Here is a 12379-nt window from a genome sequence, read left to right on the forward strand (position 1 = left end):
GGATTCGACGTAGGAAGTTCATAGACAGTAGCCAATAGCTGCCCTAGCGTCGGTTTTAGTCCGTCGGAGTAGCACACACACGAGCGGATTTTTCAAAGGGGACCGGGTCCGGCGGAGTTCCGTCGGGAAAATTTAAAGCATGCTTCATTTCTAAAGTCCGTCAGACTTTAGCTTCGCTAAAGTCCGTTGCAGCCCACACACGATCGGATAGTCCGCCGGACTCAGTCCGTCGGAGTTTGGATGTCGAAAAGTCCGCTCGTGTGTACGGGGCATTATAGAAGTGTTCCTGGGTATCCTCAATCCTCCTAATAAATAGAAGTGTGCCTGGGCTTCCTCACTCCTCCTAATAATTAGAAGTGTCCCTGGCTTTCATCACTCTTCCTACTAAAATAGAAATGTTCCTGGGTGTCCTCGCTCCTCCTACTACATAGAGATGTTCCTGGGTGTCCTCACTCCTCCTACTAAAATATTAGAAGTGTTCCTGGGTGTCCTCACTCCTCCTACTACAAAGAGGTGTTTCTGGGTGTCCTCACTCCTATTAAAATTATAGAAGTGTTCCTGGGTGTCCTCACTCCTTCTAATAAATAATAAATAGAAGTGTTCCTGGGTGTCCTCACTCCTCCTACTACATAGAGGTGTTCCTGGGTGTCCTCACTCCTCCTACTAAAATAATAGACGTGTTCCTGGGTGTCCTCACTCCTCCTACTACATAGAAGTGTTCCTGGGTGTCCTCACTCCTCCTACTAAAATTATACAAGTGTTCCTGGGTATCCTCACTCCTTCTAATAAATAATAAATAGAAGTGTTCCTGGGTGTCCTCACTCCTCCTACTACATAGAGGTGGTCCTGGGTGTCCTCACTCCTCCTAATAAATAGAAGAGTCCCTGAGTATCCTCACTCCTACTAAAACAGAAGTGCCCCTGGGTGTTCTCACTCCTCCTAATAAAAAATAAAAAAAGTGTTCCTGGGTGTCCTCACTCCTCCTAATAAATAGAAGTGTTCCTGGGAATCCTCACTCCTCCTACTAAAATAATAGAAGTGTTCCTGGGTGTCCTCACTCCTAATAGAAGTGTTCCTGGGTGTCCTCACTCCTAATAGAAGTGTTCCTGGGTGTCCTCACTCCTAATAGAAGTGTTCCTGGGTGTCCTCACTCCTAATAAAACAGAAGTGCCCTTGGGTGTTTTCATTCCTCCTAATAAAAAATAAATAAAGTGTTCCGGGGTGTCCTCACTCCTAATAAATAGAAGCCTTCCTAAGCGTCCTCACTCCTCCTAATAAATAGAAGCGTTCCTAGGTGTCCTCACTCCTCCTAATAAATAGAAGCGTTCCTAGGTGTCCTCACTCCTCCTAATAAATAGAAGCGTTCCTAGGTGTCCTCACTCCTCCTAACAAATAGAAGCGTTCCTAGGTGTCCTCACTCGTCCCACTACAACAGACGTGGTCCCAGCAGATACCCGCAATCCTCCAACAAAAACAGAAGTGCTCCTGTATGTCATATGTTCTTTAGCAATTGCTTAATAAAGATAACACTCGGGGAGCCGGCACCTTTACCAACAGTCAGTAATGACAGTTCCTACATTTCTAATGCTTACATTAATGTATAGCAAGAAGTCTTTGCAGCAATTCTTATTCCGAATTCCTGTGTGATGTAAATAATCACACAGAATTAAATATCTAGGAAGATCAAGTAGAAAGATTTTTTAAACCTTATGCTGAAAATCCTGCCAACTGAAGAACTGTGAAACATGTGTTACATTCCCTAGAGAGTGAGCCCTGGGAGATCTGGTTCCTCTGACAGCCCTGCCATATGTATATCTGGGTGTGGCAATCCTAACTGTCACATCTTGTCATTTGTTTTTTTGTATGGAAGATTTCTGAGACTCAGAAAATAACAGAGATAATGTTGCACAACCTGTTATGACAGGAAATGATTCTATAATAGTGGGCACAATTAACCAATAGGTTTAATTCCTACCAGCATTTGACTGATGTGTACGTCCTGATTTTTAGAATAAGGTAGCTGTTGCCAAGGGGTCTATCCCATAAGTGGTGAAAAGTGATGATGTACCTAGAAGCACTTATTGGGAGATGTCATCAAGAATCCGAACACAATTCCACAAAATGTCCCTAATGTTATAGTACATGAAAATTATATGTGCACATACCTCCTGTACAACCACTTACCTTCCCCTCAGAGGGTGATCAGACATGTGCCCCCTCCCCTGCACCCCACCATCCATCTCATGTGTACCCACCTCCTGTACAATCACTTACCTTCCCCTCAGAGGGTGATGAGACATGTGCCCCCTCCCCTGCACCTCACCATCCATCTCATGTGTACCCACCTCCTGTACAATCACTTACCTTCTCCTCTAAGGGTGATCAGACATGTGCCCCCTCCCCTGCACCCCACCTCCTGTACAATTACTTACCTTCCCCTCAGAGGGTGATCACAGGTGTGACTGTTTCCCTGCACCCCACCATCCAGCCGTACACAACCCTGAAGATCCCAGGCTCCGGGCTGGTCAGTGAGTCCTTGGCAACAGAAACCAAGGAACGAAGAATCACATCCTTTACAGCCCGGAGACATTTCTCAGAGCACAGTATCTTGAGGCACGCGCCGCCATATTTGATTTGGGGAAAAAAAGGGACGGACTACACGTGACACATATTTCTCTCTCTCTATAGGCAGAGGAAGGTGAGAGTGGACTTCCTAATCCTGGAGGAAACTAGAACGAGGCTGTGCTGACCAAGCCTCCTTCTGTGAGTGTGAAGCTTCATTCTGGTTTCCTGTGGGACTAGAAGAGAGCTGAGAGGTTTCCTCTAGGTGAGCACATGGAGAGCCTCCAGTGTGAGTTGTATAGACTGTATGGGGATGGAAGTATTTAGTACAGGATACGAGTGACACACACAGCTCCTCACTGAGGGGACAGTAATAGTGGCCTTCTCCCCCCACACTGCACTATGGGAGGAATGTGCACACTGCATCAACACCTTCTCCATTCATTCAGAAGATCATATCCGTCATATTTAAACTTAAAGTAGAACTAAAGGCAAAACTTTTTTCATCTTGGATAGAGTAGGGAGGGTTATAACCCCCGATTATTTACTTTTTGATATCTGTGTCCTATTGAGATTTCCCTTCACTTCCTGTCCCATAGCCAAACCGGAAGTGAGAGGAAATCCCTGTCTACAGGACACTTTTAGCACAGTCACATTTCAATGACACTTACATGGTCATGCAATGCTGTACTCTAACCAAATTTTTATGTTTTTTTTGAGGAGGATAGAGCTTTCTTTTGGTGATATTTAATCACCACTGAGTCTTTTATTTTCTGCTAAACAAATGAAAAAAGACCAACATTTTTGAAAAAAAAGTTTTTCTTTGTTTCTGTTATAAAATGTTGTAAATGTGTATTTTTTTCTCCTTCATTGATGTGCGCTGATGAGGCTGCACTGATGACACGGCACTGACTGGCATTATTGATAGGGAAAGATGTCCTCAGGCATGTTTGCAACCCGCCCGTGCAGAGCCCACCAGGAAGCCGGTGTCCTGTCGGATAGTGTCCTGTCGGATAGTTTCCGCCCCGTACTGCGCATGCGCAGCACACAGAACAAGCAGATTACGAAAATAGCAGAAGATGAACGGCGCCTGCGCTGTGAGTCCAGGTTCTAGCCCCACCATCCAAGTGGACATAAAGTTAGAATAAAAAGAGCCGAGCGCAGCGCCCTCTAATATGTGCAGCCCTATGTCCACTTGGATGGTGGGGCTTGCACCTCGACTCACGGTGCAGGCGCCGTTCATCTTCGGAGATTTTCCGAAGCTCCTTCTGCTCCGTCCTGTGCCTTCGCAGTACGGGGCGGACACTTTTAGATGGCCGGACTGTATATGTCACAACACCGGCACTGCACATCGCTAATCACAGACAGTGAGATATTTCTCAATCTCTGCAGCCACGGATTGGGAAAATGTCTCACTGCTTGAGATTAGCACTGCGCAGTGCCAACTTTCTGGTGGGCTCTGCACTGGCGGGTTGCGAACATGCCAGAGATCATCCTTACTGTTAGACACTGACTGGCATCACTAATGACATGGCACTGACTGGCATCACTGATGAGCAGGGCTAGACATCACTGATGACATGGCACTGACTGGCATCACTGATGGGCACAGATAGGCAGCACTGATTACATGGCACTGACTGGCATCACTGATGGGCACAGCTAGGTGGCACTGATCACATGGCACTGACTGGCATCACTGATGGGCACGGATAGGCGACACTGACATGGCACTGACTGGCATCACTGATGGGCACGGATAAGCATCACTGATGACATGGCACTAACTGGCATCACTGATGGGCATGGATAGGCGGCACTGATGACATGGCACTGACTGGCATCACTGATGGGCACAGATAGGCGGCACTGATGACATGGCACTGACTGGCATCACTGATAGGCGGCACTGATGACATGGCAATGATTGGGCATGGATAGGCATCACTGATGGGCACAGATAGGTGGCGCTGATGACATGGCAGTGACTGGCATGACTGATGGGCACTGACTGGCATCACTGATGACATGGCATTGACTGGCATCACTGATGGGCAGGGCTAAACATCACTGATGACATGGCACTGACTGGCATCACTGATGGGCACGGATAGGCGACACTGACATGGCACTGACTGGCATCACTGATGGGCACGGATAAGCATCACTGATGACATGGCACTAACTGGCATCACTGATGGGCACGGATAGGCGGCACTGATGACATGGCACTGACTGGCATGACATGGCACTGACTGGCATCACTGATGGGCACAGATAGGTGGCACTGATGACATGACATGGCATTGACTGGCATCACTGATAGGTGGCACTGATGACATGGCAATGACTGGGCATGGATAGGCATCACTGATGGGCACAGATAGGCGGTGCTGATGACATCGCACTGACTGGCATGACTGATGGGCACTGACTGGCATCACTGATGACATGGCACTGACTGGCATCACTGATGGACACAGATAGGTGGCACTGATTACATGGCACTGACTGGCATCACTGATGGGCAGTGAAAAGCATCACTGATGACATGGCACTGACTGGCATCACTGATGGGCAGGGATAGGTGGCACAGCACTGAAAGGCAGCACTGTTGGGGCTGTCCTGATTATCTGTGCAGATCTCCCCTATGAGGAAATGCCACTGATCGGCTCTTCTCACACTCTGTCAATGTGAGGAAAGGAATGGCAATAACCGGCATTTCCTTGTTTACATGTGATTGGACACAGCTGATCACATGGGTAAAGAGCCTTGTCATCGGTTCTTTACCGAGATTGGTGATGTGCCGTGTCCCAGGGACAGAGCGCATCACTGTGGGATGACCCTGTCCCAGAACGAGAGCCATTGCCCACCCAACGCAGCGGGCGGGAGGTTGTTATGGGAGTTCCTTGGGGACCCCTCAGGCCACAAGAACTAGTGTCCCCATTGGAAGATTTCCCCTCTAAATTTGGGATTTTCTTTTATTTTCAATGATAATAGTAAACAGGACAAATAGTGAGCGTGAAGGTCCCTAACAGGGCACAGACAGCAAGAAGGGGGTTCTAATCCCTCTCCACTCTATCCAAAACTAAAGAAAACATTTTGGGACACAGATGGTTAAAACCGGCCAGAGGCTACAACCCTCAAGTACTCCAAAATGAAAAAATAAAAATTGCCCTCAGTCTTACATTATTACTGCCAGACTTGTCAGAGATTACAGAGGGAATGTTTGTGAAGCTCACTGAGTGTACATTCTGTGAGCTCTATGAGCTCTGTGCTCATCACCTCTCCTACATTTCAGGAAGCATCAATTAACCGCTTCCTGCCCGCCCTATAGCCGAATGCCGGCCTTAGGGCGGGCGGCTTCCTACGCCTGGCCGTCCCTGGACGGCCTGGTGTTTACTTCCGCAATGCGCGCCGCCGCGGGCGCGCATCGCGGAAGTTCTGTGTTTGCCGTGTCCCCCGGGGACAGGCAAACACAGATCGCTGTAAACGGCCAATCACAGCGGCCGTTTACAGCGTGATCGGCGTGTCCAATGGGAGATGATCTCATATGTAAACATATGAGATCATCTCTCAGCGCCGCTCTCCCTCCTCACACAGACAGCGTGTGAGAGGGGAGAGAAGAACGGCTGCAGCAGCCGTCAGTGTAAAAAAGAAAAAAAAAAAAAAAAAAGTAAAAAAAAAGTTTAATAAAAAGTGCCATCCTCCCCCAGAGCCATCCTCCCCCAGTGCCACCCCCCCCCCAGTGCCATGCCCCCCCCCCAGTGCCATCCTGCCCCAGTGCCATCCTGCCCCAGTGCCATCCGCCCCAGTGCCATCCGCCCCAGTGCCATCCTGCCCCAGTGCCATCCGCCCCAGTGCCATCCGCCCAGTGCCATCCACCCCAGTGCAATCCACCCCACCCCAGTGCCACCTGCCCGCAGTGCTATCTGTCCCCAGTGCCACCTGTTGTCAGTGCCATTTGTCCCCAGTGCCATCTGTCATCAGTGCCACGTATAAGTGGCATCTGTCATCAGTGCCACGTGTTATTAGTGCCACATAGTGCCATCTGTCATCAGTGCCACGTATTAGTGCCATCTGTCATCAGTGCCACGTATCAGTGCCATTTGTCATCAGTGCCACCTGTCAGTGTCACGTGCCATCTGTTGTCAGTGTCACGTGTCATCAATGCCACTTATCAGTGCCATCTGTCATCAGTGTCACGTGTCATTGGTGCCACGTATTAGTGCCATCTGTCACCGGTGGCACGTATTAGTGCCACGTATTAGTGCCACATGTCATCAGTGCCACGTATTAGTGCCACGTGTCATCAGTGCCACATATTAGTGCCACGTGTCATCAGTGCCACGTATTAGTGCCACGTGTCATCAGTGCCACGTATTAGTGCCACGTGTCATCAGTGCCACATATTAGTGTCATCTGTCATCAGTGCCACGTGTCATCAGTGCCACGTATAAGTGTCATCATTGCCACGTATCAGTGCCATCTGTCATCAGTGTCACGTGTCATTGTCCTGGTATTTCAAAAGTGTAATAAGTAGTCAACAAGTTAGATGTGTAATTTATGCTCCTAGAACACGTGATGGCGCTCCCTGCATGTTGGGCCTCTCTATGTGGCCAGGCTGCGAAAAAGTCCCACACATGTGGTATTGTAATACTCAGGAGGAGTAGCAGAATTTTTTGGGGGGTGTCATTTGTGGTATACACATGCCACGTGAGAGAAATAACCTATTACAATGACAATTTTGTGGAGAAAAATAAAGAAAATGAAAAATCTTCATTTTGCAAAGAATTGTGGGAAAAAAATGACAACATCAAAAAGCTCACCATGCCTCTTACTAAATACCTTGGAATGTCTACTTTCCAAAAAGGGGTCATTTGGGGGGTATTTGTACTTTCCTGACTTGTTTGGGTCACAAGAAGCGAGATAGGCCACCAGTACATCAGATGTGATCAATTTTGTGCGATTCGCACCACAGCTTGTAGACTCTCTAACTTTCACAAAGACCAAATAATATCCACTAATTTGGGTTATTTTTACCAAAGATATGTAGCAGTATAAATTGTGGCCAAAATTTATGAAAAAAAATTAATAATTTGCATAATTCTGTCACAGAAACAAAGAAATATGCGCTTTTTTTCAAAATTTTCGGTCTTTTTTCATTTATAGCGCAAAAAATAAAAACCCCAGAGGTGATCAAATACCACCAAAAGAAAGCTCTATTTGTGGGAAAAAAAGGACACAAAATTCATTTGGGTACAGTGTTGCATGACTGAGTAATTGTCATTCAAAGTGTGAGAGCACCGAAAGCTGAAAATTGGTCTGGGCAGGAAGGGTGTTTAAGTGCCCAGTAAGCAAGTGGTTAAAAGATGTTCTTAGCAGTGTGCTTAGAGGGCTAATAATACATTTCTCTTTCAGGATTGGTTATGGATGCAGAATGTTCCCAGCTCCTCCCCCATGTCTGTGGAGTATTGGTTGACAGCAGACAACTGATGAAAGATGATTCCATCTATGAGAAACTGCTGGATTGGTTCAAGTCTTTGCTTAGTGCTGGTAAGTACCATCAACTACTTCAGAACCGGGCATTTTCACCCCCCCAGGCCAATTTTTCTGCGCTGTCATACTATGAATGACAATTGAGCAACACTACCAAAATGAAATGTTCATAATTTTTGGTGAACAAAAAAAATGTTGTTTGTTATAAAATTTAGCAAATAAGTAGTTTTTCCTCACATAGAGATAGCCAAGGATGAGCTCCGACGTGTTCGCACAGCCCACGTGCAGAGCCCGCCAGGAAGTCTGCGCTGCGCTAATCACAGGAAGTGAGACATTGTCTCGATGTGTGGCTGCAGAGATCGGGAAATGTCTCACTGCCTGTGATTAGTGCAGCGCCGTGCCGACTTCCTGGTGGGCTCTGCACGTGGGCTGTGCTGACACGCCGGAGCTCATCCTTGGCTATCTCTATGTGAGGAAAGGCAAGCCGATAACCGACAAGTCTGTTTGCATGTGACCAGCTGTGATTTGACACAGCTTATCACATGGTCAAGGTCTGCTGTGTCAGTGAAAACAAATACTTCCCCGATTTGCCTTCTTGGGAATAATGCACACAAACACAATATAATGCACAATTGTTTGATAAAATATAAAAGATGATACAGCGAGTAAATAGATACCCAACATGTTAAAGTATAACTAAAGGCAAACCTTTTTTAATGTTTTGGATAAGAGGAGGGAGGGATTAGAACACCTCAGGTTTTCATTGCTATCTGTGCCCCCATTAGGGAGATTTACCCTCTCTATTTGTCCTATTTACTGTTATCATTGAAAGGGAAAGTAAAAGAAAATCCCAAATGTTGGGTTGTTCCCAGAAAAGAAATAGAGGAAAAATCTTCCAATAGGTATACTAGTTCTGATGACCTGGGGGCAGGGCCGCTGATAGGCCAGTACATCTGGCCCTGCTGTACCGGGCCTGACCAGCAGGGGGGCCCGGGCAACCTAACTGCCAAAAATTGTATGTATAAAAAAAAAAAAAAAAAAAGTTCCTCCACGATCATGGAACATCCAGCCATAATCCCCTCTACCTCCAGCACACCCGCTGTGTTCTAGGCTATGTGTATGCGGCTGCCTGTAGTGGGGGTGACTCTTTCTTTTTCGGGCGCGGAGGAATACAGCTTCTGCACCCGCTCCGTACATCGCACAGCATTAACATAGAAAGGTTATGCTGCGGAGTGATATGCCCAATCCTCTCTCTCTCTACACATGACTAACCAGAAGCAGAGAGAGCAGGGGCCGGGCGATCGAGGTGAGATCTTATCTTGAAGTTGGGGACAAGGTGAGGTGTGTATTTTTGTCATACTTATAATGATTACAATCCTTTATTTTAAAAATCGTAAGCAATTTTGTACCCCCCAGCAGTGCCATCCGCCCCCAGCAGTGCCATCCGCCCCCAGCAGTGCCATCCGCCCCCAGCAGTGCCATCTGCCCCAGTGCCATCTGCCCCAGTGCCATCTGCCCCAGTGCCATCTGCCCCAGTGCCACCTGCCCCCAGTGCCACCTGCCCCCAGTGCCACCTGCCGTCAGTGCCACCTGTCGTCAGTGCCACGTGTCATCAGTGCCACATAGTGCCATCTGTCATCAGTGCCACGTATCAGTGCCATTTGTCATCAGTGCCACCTGTCAGTGTCACGTGCCATCTGTTGTCAGTGTCACGTGTCTGGGGAGGGGCAATGGGTGGGGCTGGAGGAGGGACTAGGGGCGGGGCCAGGGTGGAGCTGAAGGGGGCCCCGTCAGGTAGGCTGTACGGGGCCCCATGATTTCTATCAGCGGCCCTGCCTGGGGGTCCCCAAGGAATTCCCTTAATTTGCAGGGATTTCCTTTCACTTCCTTTTTGGCTATGGGACAAGAAGTGAAGGTGAATCTCCGCAATGGGACACAGATCAGAAAAAAAAATCTGACAGGGGTTATAACGCTCCCTTTGCTCTATCCACAATTTTGCTTACAGTTCTACTATAAAGTTAATGTAAAACTGATTCATGAAATTTGAGCTGGGCACATATATCTGCAGTGTTTTCTTATCTCTCTTCAAAGCACAAAGTCCTGTAGCTGTCTCCTGCTTCCTTCTTCTGTTAACAGCCTGAAAACTTCTGACAAGTTCTCTGACACACATGATAAAAGCAGCCTGAGTTTTGTGTTGGGGAGGGTGCTATAAATAGATTAGCAGAGTGCTGAACTATTCAACCAATAGATCTGAAAATCTTTACCTATGAGGAGAGGGGGTGTGTGCCTTTCCTCCAATCAACTGTCATGGCTGTATGCCCAGACTTCACTGCAGTGCTGAACAGGAAAAGGAAATCTACCACTATATGAACTTTCTTAAGGATATGTAAAGCTGAAGACAGCAGATATGCATGTAAAACATATGTAGGGAGATTTGTTTTATCCCTGTGTATCCTCTGAGGCTGTTCACTTCACTGGGTATATGTGAGGGTTTACATCCACTTTAAGCTTTAAAACTGTGCATGCTCGTGGAATGGTGCCAAACAGTGGCATTTTATAAGCACTTAACAGATAACCAGTTTAGAGTTACACAGGAGGTCTGGTACTAGAATTATTGCTGTCGCTATAACGTCTGCAGCCATACCTCACATGTTTGGCGTGTACACTGTTTACATATGTGAATGTGACCCCCCAGATTTCTGCTCTTCCCTCCAAAGCACCTAATCAAACCAAGATCTGATCAGATGCTAGTCCAAGCCGGTAACAGTCTTTACATGAGATTGAAATGGGAAGTGATGAAATCCTGCTCACTTTCGGTTTCTGTAGTCACACAGTGGGAGGAACAACATCAGCTCCTCTCACTGTGTCCCAGGAACCGGATGGCGCCGTCGCATCCTTACTGGGCTCCCTGGTCGCAGGGGAGAGTCCAGTAAAGGTGGGAGGACCCCTTCAAAACGCTGGCCCTAAAAAATATCTCAATCATTGCTACAGTGATGACTGAAAATATCACACTTCCAATCCAGAGATGTACCTGTATGTTGCTGGACTACAAGTGGTTAAAGTGAGTCATGCAAAGCAACTGGTTCACTTAATTGCCTTCCCCTCTTTAGGCTTAGTTCACACTAATGCAATTTTAGATGTGATTTGACATGACAATAAAACTCGCATTGTTTTCAATGGTGTCTAGTCACATCAATGCGAATTTTAGAAAATGTTCCTGTACTATTTTGGTATGATTCCAGCCCAGTATAATATTCAAACCACATCAAAGTAGTATCCAAGCTGCACCTCATCACACTGAAAGTCAGAGTAAAGTCTGATCACAGCAGTGTGAATCTAGATTTATTCCTGGCCAGTCCATTTCTCCATTGGAGTGATGTAACATTAGGTATGGTAATATGTGTTTCTCCTAAGGATGAGCTCAGGCGTGTTCGCATGCTCCACGCGCAGAGCCCAACAGGAAGTCGGAGCAGCACTGCGCTAATCACAGGCAGTGAGACATTGCCCCAATGCGAGGCTGAAGAGATCGGGCAATGTCTCACTGCCTGTGATTAGCGCAGAGCTGCGCCAACTTCCTGGCGGGCTCTGCACATGGACCATGTGAACACGCCTGAGCTCATCCCTAGTCTCTCCTCTTCATCCTACAATGCAGCATTGGAGGTCTCAGTCATGAGGCCCAGGTACTGTTGCAGAGGGACAGAGTTTTTGGCCCTGCATAAGCTTTGATTGGATCAAGATTGGAGCTTACATTGGGGTTGATTTACTAAAACTGGAAAGTGCAAACTTTGGTGCAGCTCTGCATGGTAGCCAATCGGCGTCTAACTTCAGCTTGTTCAATGAAGCTTTGACAAAAAAAAACCTGGAAGCCGATTTGTTATTATGCAGAGCTGCACCAGATTTTGCCCTCTCCAGTTTTGGTAAATCAACCCCAATGGCTTCTTGTCTAAGCTCCAGTGTGGTGATGACGCTAAGGGAAGGTGTGACTAAGGAGCAAAGGGACGATAATTGGGGGAACCTGTTTCACAAGTTCACCTAAACTAATTTTTATTGTGATTGGCTTGTATCTTTGTATTTTGTAGATCCTCCAGAAAAGCTCCTGGAAGAGAATCCATGTCTTGTAGGACTTTTTCAGCAGGTTCTGGATATGGGAGATCCAGATCCCAGCCTCCTGGCTTTCTCTATGAGACTGGTGGGCATGTTTGCAGCACAGGAAGGAGGATTTCAGTATCTGCAGGTGGGTACATACATTGTCTGGTACAAATGAATCTATTGAGTTTTTAAAAAATATACTTAAAGACAATAAAAGAAAGACAAGCAG

General features: G+C 47.0%; 2 protein-coding genes across 4 annotated transcripts in view; one reads left to right on the forward strand and one right to left on the reverse strand.

Moving 5' to 3' along the window:
- Positions 1 to 2629, reverse strand: part of IQCE (IQ motif containing E) — a 114215-nt gene extending 111586 nt beyond the window's left edge. For both annotated transcript variants that reach the window (XM_077449158.1, XM_077449159.1), the window contains exon 1: positions 2433 to 2629. The gene's annotated coding sequence lies outside the window, so the exon portion shown is untranslated. The remainder of the gene's footprint in view (positions 1 to 2432) is intronic.
- Positions 2630 to 2693: 64 nt separating this feature from the next.
- BRAT1 (BRCA1 associated ATM activator 1) overlaps positions 2694 to 12379 on the forward strand; it is a 39822-nt gene continuing 30136 nt past the window's right edge. Inside the window, exons 1-3 of one of the 2 annotated variants that reach the window (XM_077449156.1) lie at positions 2694 to 2827; positions 7984 to 8118; positions 12141 to 12295. In XM_077449156.1, the coding sequence (XP_077305282.1) occupies positions 7992 to 8118; positions 12141 to 12295 (282 nt within the window). In that variant the 5' untranslated portion in view covers positions 2694 to 2827; positions 7984 to 7991. Of the gene's footprint in view, positions 2852 to 7983; positions 8119 to 12140; positions 12296 to 12379 lie in introns of both variants that reach the window. The other variant, XM_077449157.1, reaches the window with a different exon arrangement.

The sequence above is a fragment of the Lithobates pipiens genome, unplaced genomic scaffold (genome assembly GCF_037356315.1).
Source record: "Lithobates pipiens isolate NorthernLeopardFrog02 unplaced genomic scaffold, aLitPip1_a1.2 Scaffold_22, whole genome shotgun sequence".
Classification (NCBI taxonomy): Eukaryota; Metazoa; Chordata; class Amphibia; order Anura; family Ranidae; genus Lithobates; species Lithobates pipiens.